Source organism: Numenius arquata, chromosome 12 (genome assembly GCF_964106895.1).
Source record: "Numenius arquata chromosome 12, bNumArq3.hap1.1, whole genome shotgun sequence".
Classification (NCBI taxonomy): domain Eukaryota; kingdom Metazoa; phylum Chordata; class Aves; order Charadriiformes; family Scolopacidae; genus Numenius; species Numenius arquata.
Genome location: NC_133587.1, coordinates 20,542,307 through 20,559,366, shown reverse-complemented (window position 1 = coordinate 20,559,366; position 17,060 = coordinate 20,542,307). Strand labels below are relative to the sequence as shown.

General features: G+C 40.1%; 1 protein-coding gene across 1 annotated transcript in view; it reads left to right on the top strand.

Moving 5' to 3' along the window:
* The window catches only part of CDK14 (cyclin dependent kinase 14), a 329,099-nt gene that overhangs the window by 153,141 nt on the left and 158,898 nt on the right, over positions 1 to 17,060 (top strand). The window contains exon 8 of the mRNA XM_074156862.1: positions 6,435 to 6,558. Coding sequence (XP_074012963.1) covers positions 6,435 to 6,558 — 124 coding nt within the window. The remainder of the gene's footprint in view (positions 1 to 6,434; positions 6,559 to 17,060) is intronic.

The following is a 17,060-nucleotide window of genomic DNA, read 5'->3' as shown; positions in this document are numbered from 1 at the left end:
TGGGTTTTAGGTTACAGTTGTGGTATCGATGTAGGCCTCCCTCCTTCTGTTTTCTTTCCATCGTGTGATTGTATAAATGTTTGTGGTGTGGAAAGGGGTCTGTGGTCCCCTTTTCTGTGGGAGACGAGCATTGAATTATACGGCCAGTCCTGCATCCATATGGGACAAAGGTGTGATTATGTGATGGAGGGGAAGCTGTGGCATGTGAGCGCCTGTGCGTAACTAGAGGTCTCTGACAAAAAGGTTGACTGCCACAGGCTTAGGTACACAGAAGTCGGGCAATTAAAGCATGATAGTATAATCCAGCTATGATGGATGTTCGTGTCTAGTTTCATCTATTGTATTGACTCACTGGAGATCAGAGAAAACACTCTTTTACTCTAAGGTGAATACCTACTATGGTGGTCGTTTAAATTTTATCGGTCGTTACTGGAAGCAAATCTAACTAACATCATGCTTTTGAAATCTCTCTCCTTCTCGCTGGAATTAGTGATGCTGCTGATGTAGAGTTGAAATAAAAATATTATTTCAACAGATATGCTAAGGAGGAAGCGTTGCTGTTTAATGTGGTTGAGAAGTTGCTATGTTTCATTCCTCGTTCAGCAAACAAGCAGGTGTACAGCAGGCAGAATAATATTGTGCCAAATTAAGGTTGTCTTTTACACATGGCATTGAGAATTGATTATTTAAATTAGACTTTTTAGTTATCAGACATTAAATATGGCATCAGCATTTCACTTTCACAGTCTTGTCACTTAAAGTAATGATTTGATAATATGCACAACTGTGAGCAGTAAACGCAGAATCTTTATCAGTGTATTAAAATTCATGCTAGAAGAATGCCACTTTCATACCTCATGTGTGCCTGTGTAATTTATTGTCTGTTTGATCCATATGATGCACAGATGGCAAAAAAGTATGTAAATATTGTAGGGATGAGGAAAACACTTTTTCCACTTTCTTTAAAATTGGTGAGGCATCAGTTGCCACTATGACCTTGTTCAGAATGGAAGTGAGTTTGTGAAAGGTAGAAAAGGAGATTTAATTGAATTGAATTTATTTATACTTTTGCCATTCAGGAGAAAAAAACTAAGAGAGTCTTCCACTTACTGAACATTAGCAGACGAGTATAACTGATCATAAGGGAGTGTCCTTACGCTCAGGTAATTAAGCACACCTTCCTCATTGCAAATGACTGTAGTAGTACCCAGAGGGGACACAAAATGATTAAAATAACATTAAAGAGAATAGAAGTTAGAAAATTAACACTTTCCAATCTCTTTACTTTGCAGTTCTGCTGCAAATAAGTGGAAAAATCTGTATCTTTTTAAAAGTAATGATAGTGTGTGCATTCCCAGTGGCTGTTATTCTGTGCATTTCTGTGTGACATTGTCTCTGGTAAGACTCTCAGGTAAGGAATGCAGGAGCAAGTTAGAAACCTTTATAAATGCATTTTGGTGTGAATTATTTTAAAATTCTTTTAGAGAACTCAGTTGGTTCCAGGGAGGTCAGATAGGGGAACCTTTTATTGAGATAAAGCTTATTATGATCATGAAAATCACACTGATTTAAATGACTAATATTTTTTTTATTCAGATAGGATCCTCTATTCCTAGGGATGCAAATTCGTTCTCCAGTCAACACTTTGTTCCTGGAATTTCTTCTTCTGACAATTTAAGCTAGAGAGTCCACAAAGCTTTGACCTAAAAAGTTTAGTATTGCCCCAGGACACTGTTAGAAGTGAAAAGTTGGATTTTATCTTGTGGGTATTATCCTGGTAGTGAGGAGTGAAAAGAATAGCAAACTAACAGTGATAAAAAAGATTGTGCTTGATGAGCTTTTGACATCCTAGCAGTCACACAGAGACATTTCTCATTGCTTCTGTGCTAATACATATTACCAGGTAGATTTTTTTATGTTAATGGTTTAAAACAAGTAGATCTAAAACTCCCAATCAATCTGGTAAACCCAAATGTAACAGAGCATTCTTTTGGGTTGTGTTTATTTCCAAGGCTGTGAGAGAGTACTGTGGGGATTTATTACCCCTTTTTGCCTTTGTAAATAGCCAATAATTGACAGAAGCCTGTAACATCCTCTGGATGACAGGGAGAAGTACACTGGTCACAAGCATGAGGTGAGGTGTCCTGGGTTGGGTTTCTTTTGCTGATATTTTTACATTTGATGGCCTATTAAGACTGAATATGATACTGGTTGATGCTGAATACACACAGGGGGGATTCAGATGACTACGTGATGCCCAGCTGGTGTGCTTTGATACATACGGCAAGCAGGAGCATTTGTGTTATCAGTGATGAGTGATAATAAAGCTTGTGCAGTATTGTGTATTACTTTTCAAAAGTAACTCTGCTAATACAGCAATATGAGCTTGCTGAAGGACCGGCACATGAATCCAATCTTGCTTTCAGCTTTTCTCTGAACTGATGTGAACTCCTGGTCCAGGTTAGCTCAGCTCCATTTGCGGTCCCTTGCTGCAGAGAGCCAAGAGTTTTGTGCATCTTCTATAGACTAAAAGGTTCCATGTAGCTTTCTACTTCTGTATATAGGGCCAGGTCCATTGTTCCCACAATACAACATGTGCTAAGGGAGCTCAAATGCAGGAAATCATTCAGAAATCCTTTTGTACCATCAGGGAAAGACAGTTCCTGACTTTATAAAGCTCCCCTCAGGACGCTTGGGCAGCATCCTTCTTGGCATTGAGGTCCTTGATGCCTCAGGAGACACTGTGTGGAAATAGTGCATTTTCTTGAGAATCTGTCTGGGCATGTTGTGAATTTCTTTCTGCTTTTCATTTACCCCAATATCCTTTGCCAGAAACTCCCTACCATCTCTGGGAATGGAGAACAACTGTGTGGAGTCATCTGAGCACTTCTACACAGATCACCTGTACATGATAAGCATCCTTTATCATTAAATTCACAGAGCTTTCTTGAACCTAAGTCAGGAAGTGTTAACTCCCATCACTCCCATTGGTTAGACGTGTTTTGGATGACCTGTGTCAGTGTTTAGTTTATAAGCTCATTTGGATGAGAAGAGCTCAAGATCCTTTGTGACGTTCAGAGGCCAACAAGATAGTAAAGTGTTCTGTGGCACACGAGCCATCTTGCCCACTGTTAGATGTGTGTGTGTAATGGTCTAGGTTGTACACGTACCCAGGCTCATGGTGCTAACATTTTTGTGGACTTGACTCCTTTCTCTTGTAAGTTTTAAGAACTGCTAATATTCTTTTAATACCACAGTCCATAAACCCGAAATTAGCTTTGACCTGCATGCATTTTTCTCACTGACATCAAAAATTCTTCCATTAAAATACGTTGCTCATTAAAGTGAGAGCTACATACGTGTTAGGAGAAAAAAGGTATTTTTTTCATGGCTATAATAAATAAGGCCTGAAGCACAAGTATTACATTTTTTTTGGTCTGCATGTAAAGCATTGAGACTCCTAATGTTAAGCCTTGCTGAAAACCTGACTTCTAGAGACAAATCCCATTCCTCTTTTCTGTCTTTTCCAACTCTTACCACAATGACCCTTGTCATTTTGTGAGTCATTTTATCACCAAAACCTCTGTTCTTACTAATAAGCTACAAACTGTACACGAGTGATGTTCTAGTTTGTTTATCACGGGTTATTTGACGCTTACACAGCCTTGTGTGTGACCATGCAAAAATTAAAATTACTAACATGAAAGCTCAAGAACCATGGCTGTGTCGTTTCTACCTTCACAACCAACCTATTGAAATGCATATGGAGTTTGCCATTGACTCCTTTTAGAGTTGTCCTTTGGTCCACAGGGCTGCCATCCTGTGGTCTTGGGGAAATGGCATTTCAGTTGCTTGTTCAAAACCCACTGCAGAAGCCCCAGGCTGAGGTTTCACAGTGATCATAATTAAGCAAGCTGGAGGAAGGAGGAAGGAAGATCAGAATACGACCATGATAGGTTCTATGCTGATTTCAGATTGGGTCTATGGTTATGAGGTGATGATACCTCATCTAGCATTCATTTCTGTCCTTGTGAAGGTAATGCAGATAGCTTTGAAGGGAAAGGGTTTCTTGGAGGGGGCTCCTCAAAGACAGGGGAGGGAACTTGGCTGTAAGAAGGCAGAAGTGTTTCCTGGGGCATCAGAAATGATTCTTTCTGATTCGTCTTTTCTTTGTATGGAGCGGGGAACCGTTGGGAATGGAGAGCCTCTTCTACTGTTGTCTCTTCCTCAGGGATCCCGAAGGGCCTGTGGTTTGCAGAATGCTCTGCTGCGAGGTCTTAAGCTCGTTTTTTTACTTAAATCTTTTCACATTTAATATTACCAAAGAAAAAGGTGAAGAGGAAAAGAGAAAGCAACAAAGCAGTGGCTAAGTTTACCCCGTAATGAAGTCAGAGATATTTTTTTCTCCTTCTCTTTCATGATCTTCCTCCAAGGAGGAAGTAATTGATACAGTGTAGGTGAGTCAACTAATTGACTGTTGTGGAAGTACTTGATGAGTACAACTTGTCTACAAGTTTGGAATAAAACCATATTCCAAAGCTGTCCTCAAGGGTATATATTTATTCTTTTTAGCTGGGAAATTATTTTTATTTTGTTTTGTTTTTTTTTCCTCAGGAAGTTGTGTCCAATCACTTGATTCTTTGCATTAAAGCCAAATGAAAGCCCGCATTATAAATATGTTTTGAGCTATAAAAATTACAGTGCTGTAAGATAACATGATAATTGAAATTTCTTTGCATATTTAAAACAGTGTTTGAAGTTAAATACCATTGATTAAGCCTAGCAAACTGGATATCTTCTCCATCTTTTTATTTAAAAAAACCCACTAATTTTAAGGCATTTAATAGAATTTAGTTTATATTTTAAGGCTGTGATGAAAGCTGTTTCTGCTTTCTGCCCTTATTGAAATAGTTTTTGTGTACCATGAGTTCCATTTTAACCACAATTCAAAAAGGAATGTGCATGTTGCTTATGACTTTCCTGCTATTCTTTCATTTCTGCATTTTGCTCTTAGGTTTCCTCCGCACATTGTTAGCCGCAGCCCTGGCAAGAAGTTGATTGATACGGCTCTTTGTGCCCTGGCTAAATAGCTAAACATACAGTGTATTGTGTCTGCACTCAGGGAAAAAATGAAATGCAATTAAATTCATTTCAACTTCAGTAACATGACATTTCTGTTTCTTTCATGTAAGCCTTTATTCTCCTCTATAATAAGATTTTGTAACCCCTTTTATAATGTCTCCTCACTTTAGCAATCACTAAACAGGATGCTTGTGCTGCAAGTTAATTTGAAATTCTCATGTGCCCGGGTTGACTTTTCCCAAATCTTTGGTGTGGTTTCCACATCTTCTGATGGAGCACGTTCAATCCGCTGCCGAGCTGTGAGAAATAGGGTCTGTTCTTGAATCCTCTATATTTGGCTTTGCAAAGGCTTGTTGTGTTCTTATTTGGAAACTAATATTTCTTAAAATATTTCAGGCAATAGAAAGGGTCTGTATATTTCGGGAGATTTTTCAAAACTGCAAAGAAAATCCTGGGAAACGATCGTTCACCCTTTGTATTGGCAAAATCCATGAGGGTAACACAGCCTTTCACAGCAGGTGCCCGTAAGAATGCAGGGGAACGATATGAGAGGAGGTGAAAAGGGGAGGACAAAAGATTTCCGTCATCCAGCTCTCTGTTCGTAAATGTAAATTACAACAATATACAATATCAACGCTTAGCTCTAGGGAAAGCTTTTGTAGAGTCCAGTGAAGGATTAAAAGAAACATGGGGGATGAATTGGTTCCTGTCTAAATTTACCTTAAAGTTTATTATAATTAGGTTTCAAAGGTCATCTTTACGTTCTGTGAGAATTATTATTTCCTAATGAAAAGTACATAAGCAACTCCAATTAAAAAAAAAAAAACTTTGAAGGAGAAACCCTATGACACTTGCAGATTTCCTTGGGTACGCAGGCATTATTGTTACAATACTAATTTCTTCTTTGTTTTAGCTCCAGTGTCCCATCCCCCAGCCCTATCTCCCCAGCCCCATCCACCCTCTACTGTTGTTTCCTATAATTAGTGGAGATGCACATCTGTCTTCAGGCTACCACCTAATCTCTAAGGCCATATGGGTAAATGGAATATAATTATAATTTGGTAGAAATTGAGCCTTCTGCGCATGGTTGTATTGCTCTTGTTCTTTTTAAAGCAGGCAGATTGAATCTATGATACAGTAGGGCTTGGAGGCTGGGGTTAGTCCTTGCAAAGTACATACGTTCTAGATGGAAATTTCGTTGCTTTAAATTTGGGAGGGAATTACGCCAGTTTGGGAGGAATTCTGACACAATGTTACCACAATATGCAAGCACCCTGCATATTGTGAAGAAATCACCTGTGGTTATATGCAAAATATTAACAGAGGTCATTTTTTGTCCCCCTCTTTTTCAGTTATTTTTATTTCAGTTGCTGCGAGGACTGTCTTACATCCACCAGCGTTACATTTTGCACAGGGACCTGAAACCACAGAATCTTCTGATCAGTGACACGGGGGAGTTAAAGCTGGCAGACTTTGGTAGGCAAGCAGTTAATTACAAGTCTCTTATAATGTTGTAGGAATGTCAGACAGATGGTTCCATTGATTTTTCTTCCCCCCACCCTATTCCTTAGACACACCTTCTTCATTGTAGATAATTGCACATTTTTCTCCTGAGCGAAGAAATTGATTATGGTCAACAAAATGCTTGATTAAAAGGGAGCAAGTGAAAAACAAATATATACTCTAGTTCTCACCAGGAAGATAATGCTGAAAGTATTTCAATTTTATTTACCGTGAGACCTCTGAGTTAGAATTCAAAACCTTTAAAAAGAAATGAGAAAAAATAGAGAGAGACCTGAGGAAATACAGGCTGTATGAAGAGTACGATCGCTTTGTGGAAGCAGCTCTAGGGTTGCGGAGATCTGGATTAACTTTCATAAAACGGTCATTGAAGGAGACTGAAGGACACAAAAATAAATATGACTTCTAAAGAATAAAGGAAACTAGGATCACCCGGACTGCTTTCAATATCCATTAGCCCCTTATGGGGAAGCTTTATGTGGAGTATAAAGTCATGGGGATTGTCCACTGAAAGGTTAGCCTTTTTGCTGTTTTTTAATTTTAATTTATTTTTATTTTTTTAATACTTTCTGTTGGCTACACTGGGGCAAGTACTCTTCTGCTCTTTCCTCTGAACACCATTGTGAATGCAGATGTGGAAAATGGCAGTATTTTTCTTTAGTGGCTTTTACAAAATGTTGTAGGAATTTTTCTTTCCCATAGGTCAATTTCTCAGCTACTGATTCCAGCAGAACTTTTGAAGCAAGCTGAAAATGTGACCTATTGGCTTTTTTAAAATGTCTTTTATTTTTATGACTGCTATCCACATCGGGCTTCACATTTCCTGCAGCAGCAGTAATGAGGGAGCCTTGTGTGCTAATTGGCAATTTCACTGTTAATGTAGTCAGGGTTTTTTTGTCTTTTAATTAGCATTACTGCAGTTAACAGCTCAGTGTGTATTTGCTGTGATGGGGAAGGGAACAGGACTTCAGGTGGACACAGTCCACAAGAACTTATTTGGCCTTTGAATTGTAAAGCAATTAGAGAAATAGTGTTAGAAACAGTTATTATCTGGTTTTACATACCGTTTTCTCTTGCTGTTTTTCAAAACTTGGAAGATGCTAGAAGTGTTTTAAAGATATTCTTAAAAATATAATATAATAAAAATAAACATTCCTGTGTGTTCCATTTTACTATGAGGTTTCATTTCTTAAATACATGAAACGGGCAAATCATTAAGTGTTTTTGTAGTGAAATGTGAGTTGGTCCTCTGTTGAAGGTGGTATGCTGTTTGAGATGACTAGTTTTGTTGTGTCATTTATATGTATAAAACACTACGAACTTGTCTGACTTGCAAGTATCCCCATATTTTAAGCCCTTCAAGAAATTGTGATGGTGGTGCTCTAGCTTTGGTGGATACCAAAAACTCCATAAGTGATCTTGCAAATACTTTTGTATGTAAAATGTTTGTACGGTGTGGGGGCTTTGGAGGCGGGTAGTGTTGCTGAAGCTCTATGGATTTTGTGGCTCAGGAGAGGGAAGCTGCAAACTTCTCAGCTGTATTTTTAAGACGGCAAAAAAACCCCAGCTTTCAGCAGCACTGTTAAATGCTTTGCCGGAGGTGTAAACCGATCGATGAAATGTCCAGCTCAGACACGCGTTGACCTCTCTCTGGTTGCAATGCCTGATGTTGCCATAGAGCAGAGGAAAGCGTGGGATGTTTGGTTTTGCCCTGCTGTAGTAGGAAGTGTACCCATCGCTTCTGGTGAAGTTACTGCCTCACTGCGGCACTGGGCTAAATATCCCAGTGCTGACATCAAAGGCAGGATTTTCCCAGCTTTGTGTTGGTGGCAGTTTAAGGTTGACCATTGTGTATTATTGAGAGAGAGAGACGAGAGGTGTGTATAAGTCCAACCAAAAAGAAATACCCAATAGTAGACATACGAATGTGTAATACTGTGGAGAGGATTTTTTTCCTCTTGTAAGTTTGTCCTGACCTAACAGAAACACCTGCATAATCTGCTCTTACACAGTGAGGGAAGATTCTATGTCTCCATTTTTTAAAAGCTATATTTTCTTTCATGGCTCATGACCTCGTAAAACTGAGAACCAGACGGGGTAGATTTCTCTTCTGAGAATGAAGATGAAAAATTAGAAGTGATGAGGTTAAAATCTAAAGGGTCATGACCCCTTTCACCGGAGGCATGAGAATGAGAGCAGGCCTGTCTGCTCTCTGCGTGCACCCCTGTGCATATTTACCGATTTAAATGCTGTACCATTATAGCCCATCTTCCAGCTTCCCAGTATGACAGGCTCTTCTTAAACAAGGTGTAAAATACAGTCCTCTTTATATTTGTCTCCCACGAGTGACTAAATCGCAATAATGCACTTGGGAAGGAAGTCAGTTTAGACTGTATTTTTGATTAATTACATGAGGAGCAGTATGGAAATTAGAGAGATGGGTGTTTTGTTTTCAACTGCACTCAAGGCAGGAGAGAACCTATCAAGAAATCAGTTTCTGTCAGAGATACGATTGACTTTGCTAGCACAATAAATATGAAATCCTAGAGCAAAGGATTTTAGTCTCTAAAGACAAGACCTTCAAATTTTGGTTTCATAAGTTTACAAAAAATCAACAGCATGGGCAAAGTTTTTCATTTGACATCGAGCTTATTTAATCTCCTCAGTGTAGGATATCAAATACTTAAAAGCAGGCTGTAGTAGATCAGAGTTCTTGAATAAACGAGGCTATTCATGCCTGCCAGGGCATTGCACTGCAGCTGAAGTGGAATCTGTGAATAACCATGGGCATGTGTTTTTCTACAGCACAGCTCCCAGACACAGACACTCCACTGTGGGGTAGTGTCTTTGTTCAGATGAACAGTGGTTTGCTTTTCTGTTCATTGTGCTATAGCTGCTAGGAAATGAACATTTATGAGAAGACTCAGCAGTCAAATGAAAAGGGAGAACAGAACATAGAGGCTTTATCAAATTAAAAATGGATGAGCTATAAAAAATGGCTTTCTTGAAAAGATACAATAGAGGAGACTATATCTTGAATAATTGTTGCTATGAAAAATAGTCCTTGAATTCCATTCCTGCATTCTTTTTTCAATCTAATTAAAATTCCAGAGGAAATTAAAGTATATAAGGAATTCTTATGGAATGATTAAATAAGCGCAAAAATTATTTTTGATCCTGCAGTGTGAATTTGGCTGTCTATGGGTTTGTTTATATTGCCCTGCACATATGTCTGTGTTGAGTAGAAAAAGAAAGTATTATAAACTTTAATGAGTAACACCATAAGCAATTGCAAAATTAAATCAATAGAGCCTTGTTCTTGATGCTAGTTACCACACAGACTGGGCTGCAGAGCTGTCCCTTAGCCTTTGCTTGGTAGGTACTCCACTTCAGTTTTTCTTTGCACTGTATGCAGATGCGTTTATTTGGCCTTTGGATGTGTATTGGCTTAAAAAAATAAAATCTTTCAGCCTTTGTTTAGAAAAGTCACTAAACAGTTTTAAAAGAAAGGTATGTCTATTGAATAAATGCATCTATTACTATTTATATGTGTGGGAATGGTTCAAAGCCGCATTGGGGAGGTTTAGACTTGACATTAAGAAGCACTTCTTTCCTGTGAGGGTGGTCAAACACTGCAACAGGCTTCTTAGGGAGGTGGTTGATGCCTCCAGTCTGTCAGTGTTTAAGAAACATTTGGACAATGCCCTTAATAACATGCTTTAACTTGGTCAGCCCTGAATTGGTCAGGCAGATGGACTCAACAATTGTTGTAGGTCCTGTCCAACTGCAATAGTCTATTCTATTCTGTTAAGTGTTTAAGTGTAAAGAATGTCAAATGGCTGTACAGCAGTGGATAGGAGCGTGAACTCAGAGATCAAACACTAAGAATGTCTTCAAGAATTAGTTGCGATCAGGTGATAAGTAATCTAAGCAAAACGGTTATTTAAGCAAATATGTGATTTGCTTAATATATGATATTCATATTGAACAGTCATTCAAGAATTATTTGGTTATAAGAGCTACATATTATAACCAATGCCACGTGTCATTTCAGTGCTTGGATATTGGCATTTTGCTATTGTGAATGCTGATAGACATCAAGATTGGCTAGTCAGTGATGTTTGCATCCAGATTATCATACTTAATAAGTCCCTAAATAGCTGATAACAATCAGGTAGGAGATGAGTCCCACCTTCTGTGCGGGACTTTTCAAGAAGGATTTACTCTTTCTGTGCCTTTTTTCTTATTCTCTGTCCCACATCCACTAACAGCCTAATATTCTGACTCTTCCAGGGACAGTGTGGACCTTGAGTCTGATCATAGTGTAGTTATTGATACATATCCTTTAGTTAGAATAATTTTGTGCTTTCTCGGTTGAAAAATATGTAGTTATTCTAGTTATTAGAATTTTTTTGGATAAAAAATTTACATAGCTTTTGAGGTTAGACACACTTGACATCACCATTCGATGCATTAAGAAAATCCTCAGGACACAGGTGTAGAGACTAAAACTTTTAAACTTGACCAGTGTGTGAGGCAGTCATAGTGGTTCTGAGTCTTTGAGAGAAGCTGGTCAAATTACTAGTGGGACCCTTGTCCTGCTTTATCTGTGAGCTGATCAACCTGCTTCTGGGGGTTGTATTTCAGGGGATTGATTGTTTATGAAACTTCCCTGGAGCTGCCTTTCCCATTTGTCTTTTCCGCTAGGCCTGCAATACAAGTGAACTGCACAAAGGGGGTGGATGAGAAATTTGGACACCTGTTTGGTCTCTATTTTGGATTGTGCAGTCATTCTAAGTTCAAGTACCTACAGTGTGGTCACATCTTTTAATTGGGACGCCATTCTTTTTAGTATGTACACTGACCTTCTCCTTTTGCCATGGCTCCAGGACACAGTGTATGACTACGCTGTGCATGTACCTGAGAAGCAGAAGTGCAAAATATGATTTCGAAGTATGAAACAGCAGGTCTAGAAGGTATTGTTAGCTTGACTATAATTTGCAAGGATGGGAAAACTTGCTGGTTTATTATTGTTGCTGCTGCTGTTGGTTGTTACCATTATTATTAATAATTATTATTGTTATTAAGAAGACATGAATAGACATTTCCCCTTCCCTCCTATTCTCTGCCCGATTTTTGCTAGCTTTGGTCCTTAGAAAACTCTTCAAACTGTGGTAACACCACAACCAATTCTGGTGTTGCAAGGTAAGTGAGGAAGAGTGTCAGGAACTTGGCACTTTAGTGCTCATTCGTGCGGTCAGAGTTGCTCTTTCTCATGTGCGGGAGTGGGCTTTGGAGAGAAAAACAGCACAAGAATCTTCGTGGAAATGTTATTGCTTTACTCTCCCGAACAACACTGACCCTGAAGCTTTTCCTGTCAGCTTTTTGTTGTCTTTTGGGATCTCCTTGGATGAGTAAGGAGCTGCAGAGGTCTGCATTTTGGTGGAAGTCCTGCCTTAAGCTTTCTGAGTTTTGTTTGTATAAAGCCTTGTGATACAGTAAAAGAAAGAATCGAGTAAGTGTGATTGAGCCATGCATCCTTCTAGATACACAGCATGATTGGTAATAGATAGCAGGAGCAAAGAGGCTTGAGGTTTGTAATAAAGAGAATTATACTCAATTGACTTGCATTTTAAAACTGCAACTGAGTATTAAAGAGGATGTTTCCATGAATTTCTCTGGGGGGCATCATGGAATCACGGAATTGTCAGAGTTGGAAGGGACCTCTAGAGATCATCTAGTCCAACTCCCCTGCTAAAGCAGGGTTACCCAGAGCACATCACTCAGGACTGCATCCAGGCGGGTCTTGATAATCTCCAGAGAAGGGGACTCCACACCCTCCCTGGGCAGCCTGTTCCAGGGCTCTGGCACCCTCACTGGAAAAAAGTTTCTCTTCATATTTAAATGGAACTTCCCATGTTCCAACTTGTGCCCCTCGTCCTGTCACTGGAAACCACTGAAAAGAGTCCAGCTCCATCATCCTTCAACCCACCCTTTAGGTACTTGTAAACATAGATAAGGTCTCCCCTCAGCCTTCTCTTCTCCAGGCTAAAGAGCCCCAGCTCTTTGAGCCTTTCCTCATAAGGGAGATGCTCCAATCCCTTAATCATCTTAGTTGCCCTATGCTGGACTCTCTTCAGTAGTTCCCTGTCTCTCTTGAACTGGGGAGCCCAGAACTGGATGCAGTATTCCAGTTGTGGCCTCACCAGTGCAGAGTAGAGGGGGAGAATGACCTCCCTCGACCTACTGGCCACACTCTTCCCTATGCAGCCCAGGATCCCATTGGCCCTCTTGGCCACAAGGGCACATTGCTGGCTCATGGAAAGTTTGCTATCCACCAGGACTCCCAGATCCTTCTCCTCAGTAGTGCTTTCCAGCAGATCCATCCCTAACCTATATATTGGTGCCTGGGGTTCTTCCTCCCCAGGTGCAGGACCCTACACTTGCCCTTGTTGAACCTCATGAGGTTCTTCTCTGCCCAGCTCTCCAGCCTGTCCAGGTCATGCTGGATGGCGGCACAGCCCTCTGGAGTGTCGTCCAGCCCTTCCATTTGGTATCATCAGCGAACTTGTTGAGGATACACTCTGTCCCCTCATCCAGGTCATAGATGAATATATCGAACAGGACTGGGCTGAGTATTGACCCCTGGGGGACACTGCTGGGTACAGGCCTCCAACTCGATCCTGCTCCATTAATTACAACCCTCTGAGTCCTGTCACACAGCCAGCTCTCAATTCACCCCACTGTCCCCTCATCTAGCCCACACTTCCTTAATTTTCTAATGAGGATGTTATGGGAGACAGTGTCAAAAGCCTTGCTGAAGGTCAAGGTAGATGACATCTGCTGCTCTCCCCTCATCCAGCCATCCAGCATCGGGGATGTGTAACAAGGAACAAGACTATTGCTGTACTTTACTGCTCAAATGATTAAGGATATGTTGACAACTTGGAAAGAACTAGTTATTTTTTCACAGTAAGAATTTTTTTATAATGCACCATATAAGATTCATATGAAAGGTTGGATAGCATAAAAGGTTGCTTGTATGGATAACTGCTATGGTTTTGTGTGTAAATGCTCCACAGAGTATCAGTTCTTGAAGATGCTGGTATAAGGAGCTGCCATGGTGCCTGAAGAACTGGTACTTTATAGTCGATGATGCTTGATGGATTGTTTGCAAAACTCCTCTGAGAGCATCTCTGGTTGTGTAGGCTGGCTCCCTCTGGTCTTCCTGGCTCCAGGCAAGCTTGAGGAGTGGTGGGCCATGCCACTGTGGCCGCCTGGCATTCAGGATGAGCTGTAGGAGCCACATGGGTCACCTCCAAGGCAGCTGACCCATAGCAGGCTCCGGCTGCCTCAGCAGCGGGCTTTGTCGGGGCTGTAGAAATGGTGGAAGCTGTCTGGATTTTTGTCATCAGAGGCTGCTGCTGATAATGGGAACCAGCTTACCCCAAGTGTAGGTCCACAGACCCCTCTAACACCCTGTCTGAATTGAACAGAGAAAGAAAAGGGCATTTCTTTCCCATAATCCTGTAAGAGGTTGCTGTTTCCCCAGGTGCAGCTGGGTCCCCTCTGATAACAGCCTTTGAAATTTGAAGAATTTGTTCTCATAACCCCCAGGAAGGTCAGTAATGGGTTTCTTTGAGAGCTCTATTTGTATTAAATATCAAGACATGAAGACAACTTCAGTGACAATGCTGTGAGTAATTTGAAAAAAAGGAAGTGGGAACCTGGAAAGTGAAACCCGAACTGCTCAAACCTGAGTTAGCTTGCAGGTCTTTATAAAACACAGTTATTTCTGTAATTAACTGTATATACAGTGTTTTCTGTTGAGAACAGAAGCTGATAATGCTGTTCAGAGTGGCAGCTGGGCTGGAGGCCTGGAGCAGCAGAGCAGATTGTGTGCATTTGTCCTTGCATAACCACATTGCACACTACTAAGTCAGTGAAAGGAAGCCCTTTCCGTCCCCATTGCTCTCCAGATCCAGGAAGAGGGAGGCCAGAGCTTAGCGACAGGGCTGGTAGGTAGCTAGGAGACCTTCAAATCTTTTCTCTTGGAGGAAGGATTAAAGTTGTAGGCTGCAAAGGCTGTGGGTACTGTGGACCCAGAGCCCCCCAGCAGGCTCCTGTGTTAGTTATCTCTTTCCCAGGATGACAGGCGTTCTCTCCAACCCCAGATCTTCCTTCTTAGTTTCTAACTGTGTAAGTGGCTGCTGTAAGGGAGTAGCCAAAGCTGCCTCCTTCCCCTCACCTCCCTGGCTTCATATGCTGTGCTTGTGACCTTCTCTCGTCTTGCCCAGATCTGTGGTGAAGAAGGAGAAGAGATCTGTAGGTGGCAGGAAATTCCAAGCAACAGCAGCGCAAAAGGGAAGGAAGAATACTTTATGGGCAGAAATTGGGTTTCACAGTCTCTGGAGAAAGAGTAGATTTCACACAGGTTTACTGTCTGGAGAGAGCAATTTACAAAAGCTGTGAGGTTCTGTTTTCAACTAAGACTTTAACTTCTCTCTACAAAGAGTAAAAGCACTTCTCTCTACAAAGTAGAGCCACTCACTGAATTTTTGTCTGTGTCAGTCTTCACTAATTGCTTTTAAACAAAATTCTTTAAATATACCGGTCTTTTCAGCTATTACTAAGGTAGATGCTGTAACTTAAGCTCTTCCCACTGAGAAACACTGTGTAGGATTATTGGCTGAAAGGGATTTTTTTAAAAAATATATTTTTTTAAACCATTAAGGAGCTGGAGGTTGATGTGACTCACTAAATGTTAAACACATCTTGGATTACTTAGGGTTCAATCCAGTTTTCTCTTGTTACAAGTTAGTGTTATATTGAGCCTTTAAATAGGAGGAAAGCATCTTAATTATCCGTTAAGGGCAATAAAGGAAGTTGGTTATGACACCATTAAAACAACTGTGATGAAAAATCTGTTTTGGTGTTTTGTACTTAAGAAAAACATGGGATTTAGATGTCATCTGTACTGCATCTAGCTCAGTGCTGATTTTGATCTTGTGTTATTATCAGAATGATGATTTGTTGTCTTGTGTCTTGTATTCCCCACCTAAGTGTTGACCAGGCTGTTAATGTGGTAATTGCACAAAACCCATGGAGAACCGTGGTTGACTGTCTGTATAAGAGAGATCCATTCATCTAAATGAATCTGTACATTTATTTAAAATCTGGGCAATAACGACAAGGGATTTTTTAATTGAAAAAAAGCCTTACTCAGTCATGTGGTGACGTTCTCTGGTTAGTTTTATATGGGAACATTTTCTCTTTCCACACATCTTGCTTCTGTTACAGCCTTAGTCTGTAGCCTTTTGACTACTGTGGCTACGAGCCCCTGTATTTAAAATACTGAACTTTAAAACTTTATTGTTCTGAAGCTACTTTACTTGTTTCAGATACGGCAGTTACAGGGGAAAACAACTACTGTGGTCATGGTAAAGCTTTCAAATATACCCATCCTAGTTAATCTTGTAGTACTCTCTGTCTTTGCTTTCTTGGTCTGATTATCGTTTTGTTTAATGTTCCCTTATTTAAGAGGACATACTGTATTACATAGTGAGAAAATTATGCCAAATTTTACAATAATGTTGATTTCATGAATGTGTTAATAGTTACACAGATTTATTTTACACAGGAAATAATCAGCTATGTGGAAATTAGAGGATAACTGGAAAAGGTGTGGATTAAAGAAGAAAGAATTCATCATCGACCAGAACAAAAATATTGATATGCAAAGGAAAAGATTAATGTGAACAGAGACTGGCAGTTCATTAAGAGAAATGTGTCATTTAACACGATATGAAATAATTCTGCAATTGAGATTGCACTTTAAAGAAGTGATGGCTCTGTAATTTATAACATCATTTGCTTTGCCCCAGACAGTTTAAAACCTTACCTTACTGCAATACACTCTCTTTTTATCTAGGTAATTTTTAATAATTTATGCAGGGTTTTTTCATTCCTTCTGAAGGACATAGTAGTGGTTATATTAATATATTTATAGATGCACAGTTCATACTGATGTAGATGAAAATCACGCTTGCAGGTCTATCTGCATTAAGATGAGAATTTCCCCTGCAGCAATTGGCCTTCATGATAGCGGGAAGGGGTCAGGCAGTGCTTGTCTTAGTAATACTTAACGCTTCTCCAGTGATTTGCATTTCCAAAGAGCTGTACAAATGAATGTTAACTCCACCTTGCTACCCTTACGTATGTTACAAAGAACCAAACTTTGCTTGACCTCTTGGTTTTACAATTTGAAAGACCCGAAATTACTAATATTAAAAGTGAGAGATAGGAATCAGCAGCTTTTTCTCTGGATGATCTGGGAACAACCACTTTGTATGGGGAGGAAGCGCTGCTCTCTGACTCTGGGAGGGGGACTGGTTAGATCATCACCTTGTTAACAGTGCCCAAGCTCTCCTTCAAGGTCAGTTAGCTTTTCTCACCTT